This window comes from Planococcus citri, chromosome 3, assembly GCF_950023065.1.
Source record: "Planococcus citri chromosome 3, ihPlaCitr1.1, whole genome shotgun sequence".
NCBI classification, from domain to species: Eukaryota; Metazoa; Arthropoda; class Insecta; order Hemiptera; family Pseudococcidae; genus Planococcus; species Planococcus citri.
Window position 1 is genome coordinate 80,408,376 of NC_088679.1, and position 17,791 is coordinate 80,426,166.

Here is a 17,791-nt window from a genome sequence, read left to right on the forward strand (position 1 = left end):
TTGTCAAATGGAGTTGGCAAGCTGAAATTTACTTCGCAGACTACATGTTGGTTTCAAATGGTTTTGAAGCTTCCAGCTACTTTTAAGAAATTTCAATTTTCCAAAAAAACGCCATACAATCTTTTAAAAAGTCGCTGGAGGCTCCAAAACGACTTGAAATCCATCAGCAGTCAACTTCGTTGCGTATTGAAATTGGTTTGCGGAATGAATTTCAACTCTCCATCTCAGTTTGATGAAATTTTGGGGAAATTTCAAGTATCAAAAATCTACTGGAGGCTTCAGTAATTTTCAAAAAAGTCGCTGAAGGCTCTAAAATGACTTGAACCCACCTGAAGTCGTCTTGAGAGGGTGTTGAAATTGGAGTGTAGAGTAAATTTCAGCTTTCCATCTCCATTTGATGAAATTTTGTAAAAATTTAAAGTTTCAAAAATCTGCTGGAGGCTTTAGGAATTTTCAAAAAGTTGCTGGAGGCTTCAAAACAACTTGAAATTCACCTGCAGTACTTCGTAGTTTATATAAGTTTTTAGAATAAATTTCAGCTTTACAACTTCAATTTGATGGAATTTTGTGGGAATTTCGAGTTTCAAAAATCTGCTGGAGGCTCCAGTACTGCTCAAAACGGGTTGAAACCGTTTCCAATGGATTTGGCATGTCGAAAATAGGGTATATCCCAAATTTCAGCTTTCTTGGTCAATTTGGTAAAATTTTGATTTTTCCCCTCATTTTTGGCCCAAATTGGATTTTCAAAAATTCCCCAAAAATCGAAAAACGTACTTTAGTACTTGAAATTTTGACTGGTGATAAATTTTTGCATGATCTTTCGATCTACCTTTGTAAAGTTTGAAAAATTTCGTGCAAGTCCTACGTTGAAACGCAAAATTTGCGATTTGGCTGACCTGTCAATCAAAATGACCGCCATTTTGTAAGTAAGACCAACTTTTTTGGGGCAAGTTTGCATTAAAATGTTCTTTAGGATGTCCCCTCTAAGAAAAAAGTAGTCCCGGAGGATCGTTGGGGGGGGGGGTGCAATTACTCCTATTGTCGCTAGTATAGCCCTATTGTCATATGCCGGACTGTATGTACTTACTGTATGCCTAAGGTTGCGCTGCGAATTGCAATGCGAATGAAAACTCTTGAAGTATGCATTTGAGACAATTTCTTTCGGAAAATTTACTCAACAGATGATAAAATATGGCATTTTACAAAAAGTAAATACTCGTACAATTCGAAATACTGCTTAATATACCGTAATCGTAGTTAATACACATTTACAATATATTAGTAGTTAGATTCTAAGTTTTTGACGATATTCTCCAAAGTTGAAGGTGCTTACTTCGTTTGTAGTAGTTTTTGAAGTAGTGTGGGAAATCGATTTTCATTCGTTTGATGCGCCAATTCAGTTTAGATATATTTTGCTTGGCACGAAGTCGTTCGAAGAAGTATTCGTAATGCGGAGCTTCGGTGCGTAAAGTTACAGCGCTGAAAATATACCTGTAACGATGATTGTCGTGCCGCGATTAGACAATTACGAATTATCGATACCGATATCATAACTTATAATTCAATTAGCATCTCGCAGCTGCTTACCTTCTTTCTATCGTTATATAAATGTAAATTTTCGGGTTTACGCTCGTAATTTTGACTAGCTGCTCGATAAATGCGTCGGTTAACCTATTGTCGTATATAACTGAAAATGAAAACATAAAATCTCGTGTAGCTCTACCGCCTGGCGCTTTTCTCAATCGATAATCGTCGTCGCGTTGAAATGTAAAATTCAGAAGCAATCATCACCTTCGGAGACGACAATAATCTCGGTATCTGAGATGAGTCGATGAACGTCCGACGTTGACGTTGACGCCGATGCCGATGGGGCTGGAGACCAATCGCAGAAAAAATCGAAAGGTTGTATGGATACTGAAGCGTTAATCAAATGTCGATTATTGTTCACGTTTTCTTCGATTGTTTTCAGAACTTTGGGCTCGTTCAGGTCTGAAACATGGCACATTTAGCGAGTATGTGAGAAAGTTGGTATGGTGCCTGAAAAAAAAGGGGAGGCTTCGAAAGGCGATGAGTGACATCGCTGACATGTACCTACGAGTACAAATGTATAAGTGAGCCTTTTGTCAAGGTACTTTCTAAATTTGAAAGAGTCAATTTCATTACTGTTTTATTCAGTAAATTTTATTCGCAAATTACTATTTCAAGCAGTAAACTGATTGATTTACTGTTTTGCGAAGCAGTGAAAATTACTGCTTCAAAAAGTCATCCTGATCAATTCACTGTTCAATGCAGTAGAAATATACTGTTTTGGCCAGAAACTACGTAGTACGTACCTATACCTACTATTTTTTAGCAGTGATTTAAAACGACTGATTTTAGCAGTACTGTTTCACTGCTTTTTGCAGTCAGAACATCTTATCTTCTTGAAGCAGTAAAATTTCTCTGTTTCAGATTAAGAGAGTACATCATTTGTTCGGCCTTTCTTTGTTTCTGCGTTTGAATAAGTTTGATGACTATAGCCTTGGGTGCAATGACTAGTATTATCAGTAGGTAATAATATGCGTAATACAGATATCTATACCTAATACATACTTATATAAAATGAAATATGATGAGTAGTATCTCTACCTACCTGTACAAGTAACGTGAGAACAATACATGCCAGCTATGATGCTAACTAAGCCAGTACCCGAAGCTAATTCTAATACATTTTTGTCGCATAGAAGAGAATTGCCACAGTGAATAATGAATTCAGATAGCAGTAAAGCGCCACTCCAAACCTGAAGACCGACCAACTCGATGTCAGTGTAAGTACTGTGCTCTGCAGCAGGCAAAAAACAAAATAAAAATTGAATACAGTTTACAAAGAAGCCTAATATACTTACATATCTTACAAGGGAACCTCTTAAGGTGTCCGCCTCCGATTTGAACGGGACCGCGATTTTTGGAAAGAGCATGTTCTAAAACCCCCAAATCCAAATTTTCAGCTGCCCAAGTTCATTTTTCGATTTTTGGCAAATCTTAGAAAATCCAAAATTGACTATTTTGGTGATTTATGCTTTTTTTTTAAAAAAGTACGTACTTGATCAGTATAAAAATGTTCAAAATAAGTCCTATACTGATAATAATCCCCCAAATCCAAATTTTGCCATTTCCAGCCATTCTGGAGCCTCCAGCACTATTTCTCAATTTCTCCAGAATTTTCAATTTGCTCCAGAAGGCGTGAATATGAATTTGGGCAGCTAAACATTGAGTTGTGTGTTATACTCGACCTCTTTAACGAATTTATCCACATTTGAGCCAATTCTGGAGGGGACACCTCAAGAGTGGTTTTTTGACCAGCTTTTTTCAAAATAAAAATATTCAAAAATCAAAAATTTCCCATTTGCGAGAAAATTTTTAAAATTTGCGCGAATTGCAGTATTTTGTCATGAACTAACCCCACGAGGACGAATTTCGCCATTTCCAGGCTATTCTGGCGCCTCCAGAGCGATTTTTCATTTTTTCCAGAATTTTCAATTTGCTCCAGAAGGCGTGAATATGAATTTGGGCAGCTAAACATTGAGTTGTGTGTTATACTCGACCTCTTTAACGAATTTATCCACACTTGAGCCAATTCTGGAGGGGACACCTCAAGAGTGGTTTTTTGAACCGCTTTTTTTCAAAATAAAAATTTCCAAAAACCAAAAATTCCTCGTTTGTGAGAAAATTTTTGAAATTTGCGCGAATCGTAGTATTTTGTCATTAATTAACCAAACGAGGGTGAATTTCGCCATTTCCGGCCTTTCTTGGGCCTCCCTTTAATTTTTGAATATTTTTATTATGAAAAAAGCTGGTAAAAAACCCACTCTTCAGGTGTCCCCTCCAGAATCGGCTCAAATGTGAATAAATTCGTTAAACAGGTCAAGTATAACACACAACTCGATTTTTAGCTGCCCAACTTCATATTCACGCCTGCTGGAGCAAATTGAAAATTCTGGAGAAATTGAAAAATAGCGCTGGAGGCTCCAGAATAGCTGGAAATGACGAAATTCGCCCTCGTGGGGTTAGTTCATGACGAAATACTGCAATTCGAGCAAATTTTAAAAATTTTCTCGCAAATGGGAAATTTTAGATTTTTGAATATTTTTATTTAAAAAAAAAAAAAAGGTCAAAAACCACTCTTGAGGTGTCCGATCCAGAATCGGCTCAAATGTGGATAAATTCATTAAACAGGTCGATTATAACACACAACTCGATTTTTAGCAGCCCACCTTCATATTCACGCCTTCTGGAGCAAATTGAAAATTCTGGAGAAATTGAAAAATCGCTCTGGAGGCTCCGGAATGGCTGGAAATGACGGAACTCGGCCTCAGGGGGTTTGTTGTGTTCGAAATACAGCGATTCGCGCAAATTTCAAAAATTTCCTCGCAAACGGTATAATTTTGATTTTTTTGGATTTCTTATTATGAAAAAGCTGGTCAAAAAACCACTCTTGAGGTGTCCGCTCCAGAATCTGCTCAAATGTGGATAAATTCGTTAAACAGGTCGAGTATAACACACAAGTCGATTTTTAGCTGCCCAACTTCATATTCACGCCTTCTGGAGCAAATTGAAAATTCTGGAGAAATTGAAAAATCGCTCTGGAGGCTCCAGAATGGATGGGAATGGCGAAATTTGGATTTGGGGGGTTATTATCAGTTTTAGGACTTATTTTGAACATTTTTACTGATCAAGTACGTACTTTTTTAAAAAAAAGCATAAATCACCAAAATAGTCAATTTTGGATTTTCAAATATTTGCCAAAAATCGAAAAATGAACTTGGGCAGCTGAAAATTTGGATTTGGGGGTTTTAGAACATGCTCTTTCCAAAAATCGCGGTCCCGTTCAAATCGGAGGCGGACACCTCAAGAGGTTCCTTGTTAGTTATGGGGATTCGTAAATTTATGTATTTTGTACTCTCGTACTTCTCCGGCGATCACATTATTTTTCAGTCCAACTCGAAAACGAAACGACTTTCAGCGCCTAACCATCATCATCAAGTCAACCTTCAAAGTTCAAGTTGAACATTTCTTTTCTTACCTATTTTCAAAGAGCATTCAAAAAGCGGCAACTCCGTTGAGAAATCTTGGCTCTCGCCATCGCTGTTGGATTCTACGCATTGGAGTGCTGGCAAAAATCTACTGAATGCGAAACAAGTCACGGTATCTGCAATTTCGACGGCGCAATTTAAATCGAGTCTATCACAAATGGAGAATACTAAGTAGGTATATACTTGTAGTGGGGAAAAATAATCGCAATATAATTCAACATTGCGTTTTAAATAATCGCGAGTGGCATTAGATCTTTCCTGCCCAATTTTCAGTATTCAGTCTAGGCTTACTTTCTAAATGAAACAGGAAGCCGAAACTTCACTACTTCAGTCATTTTAGCATCGCTCCTTCGAGTAAGACATGGGGCTTCCCATACCTTACCGAAGGAGCTGGAATCACACTAGGTCTATAGTTTGTAATATATTATGATCTATTGAAATGCCATGTTGCTCCAGAAAGCCACTCTCAAGCCTCAGCACAATTTAGCAAAGAACACTTGGGCATTTGTGAAAAAAATCTGGAAGCATTTGTCCTTATTTGGGTCCTTTTGGGGGTTGAAGATTGATTTTTCAGCTCGGATCACGATCACGAATCAATGAACTTTGTCAGAGTCAGGGTAGTTCCAAGGTTGTAAATACTGAGTCATAATAAGTATATTATTTCAATCCTTCAAAGACTTCAAATATTCGCCAATGTATTCGCACGTTTGTACCTAGACCTACTGTGAGTCACAAAAATATTCGGAAGCACGGTTATTGTTATTTCAAAGCAAGAAATTTCGTGAAAAGAGTTATCAAAATCGAACCTCAAAACGACAGGCAGGTGGGTGGGCGGTGGTAGCCCATTGTTTCCTCTGCATGAATCATCATTCAATTTTCGTTTTAAATACCCTAGATGGGTACATCAAACGTGAGAAATTTTCAAACTAAAACGGATGAATTCTTCAGATTGAATGAACAGGGAATTAGAACGAAATTTGAAAGATGATTCATGCAGAGGAAACAATGGACTACAATAACTTTTTTCACGAAATTTCTTGCTTTGAAATAACAATAACCGTGTTTCCGAATATTTTTGTCACTCGATCACAGCACAGTACGGTATATTGTAACAATACATAATACCTTACATCCGAATCAAAAATAATATAATCTTATGACTCGTTTATTAGGTACATATAAAGTATTTGCAAAACCTCATGCAAGTAAATAACATTCTCGGTCTGATCCTATCCTACTTGTGCATGAATGTTGCTGACATTTCATTAAAGTAAGCTATAGGGTGGTTCTCTCGAAAGAAAACTACTTATAGGATCAATGAAGGCGATTAATTCCAGCGACTTTCATTCTCATGCTCACTCGTCAGTCTTATCACTGCTATGATTGTTAGATTTAACAGTATTAAATTGAATTTAACGCGGAAATTTATTATCTACCATAAGTACCTTTACAAATTTACGAATACAGCAACGATAGTTTGTCGATACGAATACAAACTTACGACAGATTCAACTACCTAGTAGCTTTAATACAGGGTGCCCAGAAATATCGAGTACCCCAAAGAAAGTTTTTCATTAAAAATATAGGTTGGCAACGTGAAATAGATGCATATGATTGGTGGAATGTTATCTCTCCAGTCCAACAACCAATCATGTGCTATCTTATTATCATTCACTGTGACCAACCAAAGTATTTTAAAATAGAAAACTTTTTTAGGGGTGCTCGATATTTCTGGACACCCTGTAGGCTGTAGGTAGGCAAGATTACCGAGTCCGGTTTCCCTGTCCTGTCCCATCCCATCCATGATCCAACTTTCACATCGCGGGGGTGGTATTTCGAAGAAAAATTAGTGTCTGTCTCTACATGATTACATTACCTATAAGTATAATATCGAATCAGAGGGATAAAATCCGCAAATCCAAGACAGTGGGCTGAGTGGGCAGTACAAAGGAGGATTTGCCCAGCTCAGTTTTGCTAAACGTGGATTAGAATGATGGGCACGAAGTACGTGTAGATCAGGCGACGCGGTAGCGTTGCCACCCCGCCCTCCCCGGTTCCAAACGCGCACGGAGTTATATTCTGTAACTATTTCATAATGCAATTTCCCCGAGTTTCAAACGCAATTTTCTCAAAAACTATGCGTTTATTCAAAAAACGCATAGATACTTTTTTTCTTATTTTTCAAAGCCCTTTCAGAATATATAAAAATAATTTTTGTATGATAAAAATTCGCAAAGTTTCAAGTTACCCTCTTTTATGTCATTTTTTGGTGAAATTCTTGTTCAAAACTTACTCAAAGTTTGAAGGATTGGCCGAACCAATTTTGATGAAATTTGGAATACAGCTTTGATTTGTCAACCATTACTGACTAAGGTAAAAAAATTGTAAATTTTTTCAAAATTGACCCTGCACCCCCTCTTTTTGGGCCCCAAAAATTTTCAAAATTGGCCCAAAATATCAAAAGGCACTTCTCCACCACAAACTTGATGTTCATGCAAAAATTGAGCTTTGTAGCCCAATTACATCAAACTTGAGTGGAGTCTAAAGATGCTGAAAAATGGCAAATTTTGAAAAAATGAGGAGTATATGTATCAAAAGTACAACCAAACAAAAGCTGGGATAGATGTACGTATATTAAAAGGCACATCTACGATGTTCAAAGTATATTTGAACAAAATTTCAGCGTGATTTGTGCCCTATTCGAAGCTGTAGCTTTGTCTAAAGAAACAGTTAATTTATAATACTAATTTTCACCATTTTGATTCTTTAGACAAAGCTACAGCTTCGAATAGGGAACCAATAACGCTGAAATTTTGTTCAAATATATTTTGAACATCGGAGAAGTGCCTTTTAATATTTCTAAACTAATTGGAGCTTTGGTTTATACGCAATAATTATTATTATTGCGCTCAATATCAAAATGACCGTTAGATTTGAAGTACAACACGTGTTGGCGTTACAACCTGCCTTGTATGCAGTTGAAATGCGTCAGCTGTAAATCAGCCTAGTTGACTGCATGATTCAAGCTGCGGATTTCCACGCAGTAGTCTCGATTTCGAATCCCACAGGAACTGAAACATTTTTTTTTCTGAGTTGATTTTTTTAAGGCGATTTTGATTCTATTTTCCATGTTTGATTCCAAAGAATAAATTGTGAAGTCACAAAAAACGACTAATCATAAAAAAACGTTGTTTTTCACTCTCTTAAAATAGGACAAATTTTCGTTTTTGTTTTTTTCAAACTGAACGTTAAAAAAATTCCATTACTAAAATTTTTTAAAAATATTTAAAACAAACAAGATACACTTTTGACTTTTTACCTGAAAAAAAACATTGTTTTTTTGTACTTCTAGAAATAACGTTTCGCTTTGTTCAGGTTTGTTTGGGTTTCATTTTCAAAATTAAAATTTTTAAAAATTTGACATTTAAATTCTAAAATTTTGAAACCAAAAAAATGAACAAATTTCTGAAAATTACATAGTTTTTCACCTGTTGAATTTTTGAACGTTTTTGCACTTGCCTCACTCGGCTATCTTTTATCCCTTTCCTAAACTAAAAAAAATCCATTTTAAAACTAAGTATCAAAAATTCATTATTTCATTTTAAAAATTTGTATTCGCTATTCGTCATTCATAAGTCATTTTATTTGACAAAATTGGAGTTTTTTCTTTTACTGAACAGCGAATTTTTGGTCACCCCCTTCATCACCCTTGAAACCCCACTGGTTTTATTCCAGTCAGTTCAATGAAAAATTTCAGGTAAAATCTTTCCACTCTCTGCATTCTACTGCCTCCAATGCTATTGCCATTCATTGGATTGAACTTTTCATTGCAACATAGAAAAAAAAAGTACTGATATCCTCCAAAAAAACTCTTCAAAAAAGAATTACACCCCGCCCTCTCCCCGATTCCTAATGAACTTGCTCCATGAACAAGAGGTAAAAATTTCAGTAAGAAAATGTTATGATATCATGGTGGAATCCGCCCCTAAGAAAAATCACCTACCACTTCACCAGATGGTATGAGACAAACTATGAAACAGCTAATGAGCCAAGAATTTGGGCGGACAGATCCCTCAAATAAGTTTAGTAATCTAACTTGACTCTGCAGTGTGGAAGATTTGTCAGCCCCCAAATTTTTGGCTCATTAGGTGTTTCATAGTTTGTCTCATACCATCTGGTGAAGTGGTAGGTGATTTTTCTTAGGGGCGGATTCCACCATGATATCATAACATTTTCTTACTGAAATTTTTACCTCTTGTTCATGGAGTAAGTTCATTAGGAATCGGGTAGAGGGCGGGGTGTAATTCTTTTTTGAAGAGTTTTTTTTGGAGGATAACTTTTTTACTTCTAGATAGTCTACTACTGAACACTGTGTGAATCAGTAGTTAGTACTGATTGATTACGCATACGCAGAAAATCACGAATAGATAATTATTAGTTAATATTACTATTAGTATATTACTTGTAGCATTGATTGCATGGCACGAATCACGTTCCATCGGCGGCATCGACATGATGATTTTCGTTTCGTGATATCAAAACTCCGAATCTGCCAGCGGTTGGTCCGTCTCCATAGCTCAGTAGGTAGTTGGACACTGATAAGGGATAAATATTTGAACAATAACTGAACGTTGGGTTGTTCCGGTTCGGTCTCTAGTTGGTAGTTGGCAATATCTGAATTGTTTTACATGTTGCCAACATGACTTGGCCCTTGTCCGTGCCGTGCCCGTAATGTTACGAGCCACGCGGTCCGGTCACTCCGTGCAAAAATTTGAATTACAACTTCTTGTTAGTTGTTAGCCAAATACAATATGGTATCATCAGTCATCCATGCCGATATATAGTTAGGTACATCCGAGTTCTTCGCAGGTGACTCGAATCAAAGACATTTTTCAAGTTTTATTTATAATTCATCGTCTTCATCGTCGACGAGGAATCAAAATTCACCAAGTAGATACACAATATACACAGATAAATCACAACGTTTATTTTCAATAGTCGTGCGAATTCCCAAGTACCTACCTACTCCGTAGGTACTGGTATTTGACACTTTACTTCGCTCAACTCGCACAACAACAAATGTAGCCTGCAATTGGGAAAACTCAAAAAGATACAATTCCTATTTTACCATTACCAACCACTGTATAATATCGCTATAGTTACGAGTTACGTAGATTGAATCTGGTTGAATTGGTAAATACAAGATGTGTTGCAACGAACAACTCGCACAACAACAACAAATATAGCCTGCAATTGGGAAAACTCAAAAAGATACAATTCCTATTTTATCATTACCAACCACTGTATAATATCGCTATAGTTACGAGTTACGTAGATTGAAGCTGGTTGAATTGGTAAATACAAGATGTGTTGCAACGAACTTGGCAGCTTCGAATACTATGCAGTTTCTTCGTTCACTGGGATACGACATGTAGGTACCTACCTACAAAATACAGCAGGCTAAAATCAGATGAACACAAAAACCCGAAGAATCCTTTCATCGTCAGCCAAGCAATGATAAATTGATCAGATGTCTCATCGTTGGTCTTCCATGGGGGCAATTCTGAGAACAGACGCAAAACGCAAAATCGAAAATGAAATGACCTGTCACCCCAATGCTCGATAACTATCGGCAGACACAATACGAAATCGTAACTTACCCAAGGATGCTCAATTTCACTCATATGAGCGACCAATCGTTTCATATCCGTACCGCTTAATGGCGTTCCTATCATAACGGATTTACGGCAGGCGCGCGACGCAAACATCGCTCTAATTCTAGATGGTCTGCACGTTGAATGCGGAGCGTCCTATAAAGCAGAAATCACTTTTTCGTAAATATATACATCCGAACGGCCACCACCAACTCGTACGTAGTCGAATAATAGGTAGGATTGCTATACACACTTGTAGCATGAACAACATTTCGTCAATATCTTCTTTCCCGAATTTCCAATTCTGACTCATCGGAATTGATACTAATTTTACTCTTTTGGTAGCTTCGGCTAACAAACACGAAATACAACTCTTAGTGAGTAAGTAATGAGTACCTATTATTTTTTAAAAAATAATCGGAGGGATGTGACCTTGGATACTCGGAATAGATACCTGTAGAATCGATGAGAAATTCGAATCCGTTCTTTCGAAAAACTTCAATATTGTCAATTAGTAAACATTCGTTTGTTACAGTCAAATCTAAATCTTGAGGACTACGCAAACATAAACGAACATGAATTTATAAGTACTTATACGTAGGTATCTTATACACTTACGGAGTAAAAAATCACCAGACTTGATATTGAGTACTCGAAATACTTGTCAACAAACTAATTCGACGAGAAAAAAATCATTTTTAACATTTTTTTTTCTCGTGCAAAAAATTAGTTTATTTACAATTGAAGCACTGCAGATTTCTGGAAATGTCCAACTAACATAATAGTCCGGCATATGACAATAGGTGTAATTGCACCCCCCCCCCCCCGCCGATCCTCCGGGACAACTTTTTTCTTAAAGGGGACATCCTAAGGAACATTTTAAAGCAAACTTGCCAAAAAAAAAAGTTGGTCTTACTTACAAAATAGCGGCCATTTTGATTGGCAGGTCAGCCGAAATCGCAGATTTTGCGTTTTAACATAGGACTTGCACGAACTTTTTCAAACTTTACAACGGTAGATCGAAAGATCATGCAAAAATTTATCACCTGTCAAAATTTCAAGTGCTAAAGTGCGTTTTTCGATTTTTGGTGAATTTTTGAAAATTCAATTTAGGCCAAAAATGAGGGAAAAAATCAAAATTTTACCAAATTGACCAAGAAAGCTGAAATTTGGGATGTACCCTATTTTCGACATGCCAAATCGATTGGAAACGGTTTCAATCCGTTTTGAGCAGTTCTGGAGCCTCCAGCAGATTTTTGAAACTCGAAATTCCCACAAAATTCCATCAAATTGGAGTTGTAAAGCTAAAATTTTTCTAAAAACTAATTTCACTACGCTACGACGTACTGCAGGTAAATTTCAAGTCGTTTTGGAGCCTCCAGCGACTTTTTGAAAATTCCTGAAACCTCCAGCAGATTTTTGAAACTTTAAATTTTCACAAAATTTCATCAAATGAAGATGGAAAGCTGAAATTCACTCTACTCTCCAATTTCAACACCCTCTGAAGACGACTTCAGGTGGGTTCAAGTCAGTTCCGGGCCTCCAGCGGCTTTTTTGAAAATCACTGGAGCCTCCAAGTAGATTTTTGAAACTTGAAATTTTCCCAACATTAATTTATCAAATGAAGTTGGCAAGCTGAAATTTACTTCGCAGACTGCATGGTGGTTTCAAATGGTTTTGAAGCTTCCAGCTACTTTTAGGAAATTTCAATTTTCCAAAAAAACGTCATACATCTTTTCAAAAAGTTGCTGGAGGCTCCAAAACGACTTGAAATTCCCCAGCAGTCAACTTCGTAGCGTATTGAAATTAGTTTTTAGAAAAATTTTAGCTTTACAACTCCAATTTGATGGAATTTTGTGGGAATTTCGAGTTTCAAAAATCTGCTGGAGGCTCCAGAACTGCTCAAAACGGATTGAAACCGTTTCCAATCGATTTGTCATGTCGAAAATATGGTACATCCCAAATTTCAGCTTTCTTGGTCAATTTGATAAAATTTTGATTTTTCCCCTCATTTTTGGCCTAAATTGGATTTTCAAAAATTCACCAAAAATCGAAAAACGTACATTTGCACTTGAAATTTTGACAGGTGATAAATTTTTGCATGATCTTTCGATCTACCGTTGTAAAGTTTGAAAAAGTTCGTGCAAGTCCTATGTTAAAACGCAAAATCTGCGATTTCGGCTGACCTGCCAATCAAAATGGCCGCTATTTTGTAAGTAAGACCAACTTGTTTTTTTGGCAAGTTTGCTTTAAAATGTTCCTTAGGATGTCCCCTTTGAGAAAAAAGTTGTCCCGGAAGATCGGCAAGGAGGGGGGGTGCAATTACTCCTATTGTCATATGCCGGACTATAAAACTTAGGAATTGAAAGCGGATTGAAGCGAACATTCTTACATCACGAGTTTTTGGCAATTTAACGATGTGGTGCGTTGGAGCGTTTCGAAATTGTATTTTTCATCGGTAGCGTGTTGGTCGATAATGAATAAATCATTTTCCAGTTTGGTGATGATGAATCCCTTATTAAACTGACCGATAATCTTCATCTATCAAAATAGGCAAAATAAAAGGTAAATATTTTCTGACATGCGAGTGATGAATCGACAATCAAAAATACGAGTTCTGAGAGGAATTCTGAAATACGAGTATGATATTAATTTGCTCATTGCTCACCTCCGAGAACATTTCCTTGGAAATGGCTTTACTCAGCTCTTCTTCGGCGAGTTTGTTTTTGTTTGGGTCGATCTCCGCGTGAAATCTATTCGATATTTCGTCATTTCGATTTCGATTCCGATTTATCGCGCTTTGCTTGAGAAAACGACGAATATCGTGCAAAGAGGTCCTCAAAGACACACTTTTACCGCGGGTATTTCGTTGTTCGATAATTCGTTGCTGATCACATTCGACATCTACACTGGCGGAGATTGATTCGTTTTCAACGCTGCGACAACTATCTGGCACTTGATCATTTTCGCAATTTATAGAAATGTTTGAATCGTCCTCGGTTGAACGAAGTTCGTCGTCAGGTGTTTCATTTTCAGTACTACCGGATTGAGATAATTCAGCTGAAGGAAGTTCGTCGTCTAGTATTTCATTTTCAGAATTATTACCGGAGAACGATAATTCAGCGGATGTAATCGCAGCGACATTTTCCGTCATTTCGAGCACGACAGCACGATCTGCCACGTGTTTTATAGAACGCGGTTCTTGCGCCGCATTCAAATTCAACGAATCACGACAACTTTCTCGCGCTACACGAGTCTCAGCTTCTGGAACTTGGTTAAAACTGCGAGTAATCGTCGAAGAATCAGCACGGGTAGGTTCAATATTCACGTCGGGGTTGCCACTGGTGCGAGATTTTTCGCCAAAATCCAATTTCATTTCTAAAATAACAAGTAGAGAGTTGAAAAGGTACAGATCGAAGAGAAGATAATAAATCAACTAAAATGTTACTCGTACTCTACTCACGTTTACAAACTATTTTACGTTCCGATTCGTCGTTAGAACGTTTTCTTTCGTTCGCATCGCCGCCTTTATCGTTGGCATGTCTCCATTTATCCAATGTAGAGAGAGCGAACGTTGGACGTTCTCGAGCAGCGACATTACTCGGTGGTAACCCGCACAACGGGTTGTTCATTTTATAAGAAGAAGGGATATTCTCAAACAATCCGATCAAGGTGCTCTGAAAATAGTAAAAAAGTTTAGCGTACAAACTAGGAGGAACAACCGAGCGTGGCAGAAATTCAATTCGCTTACTTTCACGCAGGCAAAAAGACGATTCTCGTTTTGCAGAAAAAGCAGTCGTTTATCGGGTGTCACGTTTACGTCGACCATATGTTTGGAAACTACGATATTCATAAGTACGAATGGAAACTGATGTTGATTGTATTGATGATATACTTCGTTGACCAATTTGATTACCTGCGTCAATGTGCATATGTAAAAGAAACGCATCAAGAACTCCACTGGCAAACCGTCCAATAACCGATGAATTGATATGATTTCTATGCTCACCTTGGACGGTTCGCACGGTCGACCATTGATGTAATAGAACTGTCGATCCGCGCTACTTCTACCAACACCGTGTTCGCAACTTGAAATATATCCGTGAAGAGTGAACGAGTCGGAATCGTCGCTTCCACTTTTAACGCTAAATTCCGATAGAATTTCTTCACTCGGTGTTTTGTTCACCATCTCTAGCAAAGTCGACAACTGCAATTTGACGCATGATCGAGTATGTTTACAGAGTTCACGAAGAAATACAAATTGCTAAGTACGTCGTCGCTTACTTGTTTGGATCCGAAAACGCAAGAGATATTATCCCGAATCGTCTTATTTTCTTGGGTCGATAAAAACGTCTGATTACCGCCTTTTTTTGTTCGATTTACGCACGTGATCCTGCAAAAAAAAAAGATTAAATCAAGACCGCAAAACAATGAAAACACATTTGATTTTTTTTCAAACAACAATGCGGAAAATACGTACTTGACGTTAGCAGATATCAGACAATACGCCGATAGTATTTGAACTGCCTTATGGAATTCTTTTTTTAGATTACGATGAAATTCTTTTTGACGCACTGGTAAGGATGAAAAAATATTGCCCAAGGAAATCGTCGTACCGACCTGCGAAAACATTTATAACAAAATAAGTAATAGATACCTAAGATACGAACGATGCGAAGCGACAACACTAACCTGTCTCGCACAAGGTTCGCTAGACTGTAATGCTCCCAAATTATCAAATATCAACTTAGAACCGTGCTTTTCACTTTCGTGTCTAGTAGTCACCATTACATCGCTGACGGCGCATAAAGAACTCAGCGCTTCTCCCCTGAAGCCAAAAGTTTCCACATTAACGAGATCCGAGAAATCGTTCAGCTTCGATGTATGGTGCTTCAGCGCTAAGAATGCGAACAATTTGGCGAATTAAATTTAAGGTAGGTCGATCGGTTCCAGGCAATACGAGGATGGTGGAACTGAACTTACTAAGAGCTTGGAAATTATTAGGGTGAATTCCAGTCCCATTATCGACTACCTCTATTAGTTCGCTACCGTATTCTTTCAGACGTACGTCGATTATTGTAGCACCCGCATCCAAGCTGTTTTCGACCAGTTCTTTGATGGCTGTGGCTAAATTTAACACGACCTGAAACAGTACACATAGGTATCGTTTGAAACTGAATGCGGTTGGTATTTATTTATAATGAAACTCTCGAACGAATCGAAATAACTCTAACCTGGCCGGAACATATTCTGTGCACGATATTTCTTTGAATAGCTTTAATTTCAGCCGACATTTGTCTGTAAAATAAATACTACTCGCGACACAATTAATTACTCAGTGAGTGAAGTATATTTTATTCAAATTCAGCAGATGGAAAATGAAAATCCATAATGTAACGTGTTAGTGATAAGATCGGAAATTTTTTTATCATTCAATCGTGTTTTGTTTTGTTTTTATTTTTTCCCTCCCTTTTCATAGGCGTCTGTGTGCAGTAAAATATTGCGGTGATCCGCAGAATTTTCGGCTATTACCGAAATATTTTTGCCTCCGCAATCGACGTATTCGAACGCAATGAACGTTACAAGATTGCGTCGTTTGCGTCGATGAAAACCAACCGTGTTGAGCGTAATGTGCGTTATCTAATCTATCTATCTATCTAATTATACTAAATTATACTAAGCTCTGCACGGTGAGTTTCTTTGATCTTCTCCACAACGCGTATTTTTTTTTTGAACGCGGTTTGCGTAACAACCGTTCATTTCGATCATGACGTTCACTGTAGAATACGTATGTTTAGCGTATCAACCATTCATCATATACATATACCTATTGTGCTTTTTTTATTTCGAGATACCAATTAAAAATTTGCCAAAAAATCAAAAAAAAGGAACTTCTGCTCAAAATTTTATTCTGCGATGTGGATGATGATTTTTTTCAATTTTCAGTGAGCCAAATTTCCGATCTATCAAAAAATCATAAAATGATCAAGTTGCAAAAGTAGTCTCGCGAGAAAGGCAAGTTCTAAATATTCATAAAAATATATGACAAGACAAATTTGCGACTATATAAAGAAATTTTTTGAAAAAACAAACCAATTCGAGTAGTTATGAGTTATGAGTATTTTTATTTTTTCATACCAATCTTGTCAACTGCCCAAAAGTTGGTTATTCAAATTGGTTTGTTTTTTTTTCAAAAAATTTCTTTAAAAAGTCGCAAATTTGTCAATTGTCATATTTTTTGGAAAATTTAATTTAGGTAACAATGTAACATTAAAAGTTAACCAAATCTTAATGAATGATTGAATGAATTATAATACGAAAAGTTGGAAAAGTGATAAAATAATGAAAAAAAAGAGATGAATAGAATATTGTGTCATTTGTGTCTGTGTGGTTGTGGTATGGTCAGGGATCGCGGAGCGGAGGTGGAGGCCCGGAGGCCCCCGGAAGGTACCCTTTTTTTGCCTTGCTCCGGGAGCAGGAGCCGGAGCAAGAGGTACTTGAAATTTTTCAAGTGGAGCCGGAGGTGGAGGTGGAGGTACTCATGAAAAATCTCTGGAGCTAGAGCCGGAGCCGGAGGTATTTTTTTAAAAAATTTGGGAGCCGGAGCTGGAGGTGGAGGCACTGGACCCCCCCCCTCCGCGATCCCTGGGTATGGTATTGGGCATTTGGATTTTGGGCACTTACTAGTTACTTTTATTTCAGCAATATCAGGTGGTAATAACACTAACACATTATTTTTGCTCAAACTCGCCATAGCCATAATGAGTACATTCAATTACTTCTTAAACTAAAAAATTGAAGTACTCGCAAAAAAAATGGCAAGAAATGCATCTACATCTCTAATAATTCGCTTTGGTATGCGTAACACAACACTCTTCAAAAACAAAATGTCAAAAGTCAAAACATGAAAAATGAGTCATTTTGGCCATGTTTTATCTAAATTTGTTACGCATCCCGCGTTCAGGAAAAAAATACGCCTCCACAACGGAGAAGTTTTCTTTAAAACAGGTAGATTGTGCAAAATGCATAGCGGACTCAGTGTTGTGCGTAACGATATTTTTTTTC

The 17,791-nt window shown here is 37.3% G+C and overlaps 2 protein-coding genes across 2 annotated transcripts; both read right to left on the reverse strand.

Moving 5' to 3' along the window:
- Nucleotides 1-1,141: 1,141 nt before the first annotated feature.
- LOC135839682 (methyltransferase-like protein 22) lies at nt 1,142-9,898 on the reverse strand. The gene is made up of 6 exons (XM_065355819.1): nt 9,535-9,898; nt 5,063-5,188; nt 2,633-2,821; nt 1,792-1,989; nt 1,588-1,687; nt 1,142-1,491 (listed from the first exon to the last, which is right to left on the reverse strand). The coding sequence occupies exons 1-6, from the start codon at nt 9,584-9,586 to the stop codon at nt 1,293-1,295; spliced, it is 864 nt and encodes a 287-aa protein (XP_065211891.1). The 5' UTR covers nt 9,587-9,898; the 3' UTR covers nt 1,142-1,292.
- A 138-nt stretch (nt 9,899-10,036) lies between these two features.
- Nucleotides 10,037-16,592, reverse strand: Pms2 (mismatch repair endonuclease PMS2). The gene is made up of 14 exons (XM_065355815.1): nt 15,961-16,592; nt 15,710-15,869; nt 15,419-15,624; nt 15,207-15,346; nt 15,011-15,119; nt 14,736-14,933; nt 14,478-14,642; nt 14,190-14,403; nt 13,395-14,104; nt 13,119-13,267; nt 11,181-11,281; nt 10,980-11,077; nt 10,733-10,882; nt 10,037-10,635 (listed from the first exon to the last, which is right to left on the reverse strand). The coding sequence occupies exons 1-14, from the start codon at nt 16,018-16,020 to the stop codon at nt 10,576-10,578; spliced, it is 2,520 nt and encodes an 839-aa protein (XP_065211887.1). The 5' UTR covers nt 16,021-16,592; the 3' UTR covers nt 10,037-10,575.
- Nucleotides 16,593-17,791: the final 1,199 nt, after the last annotated feature.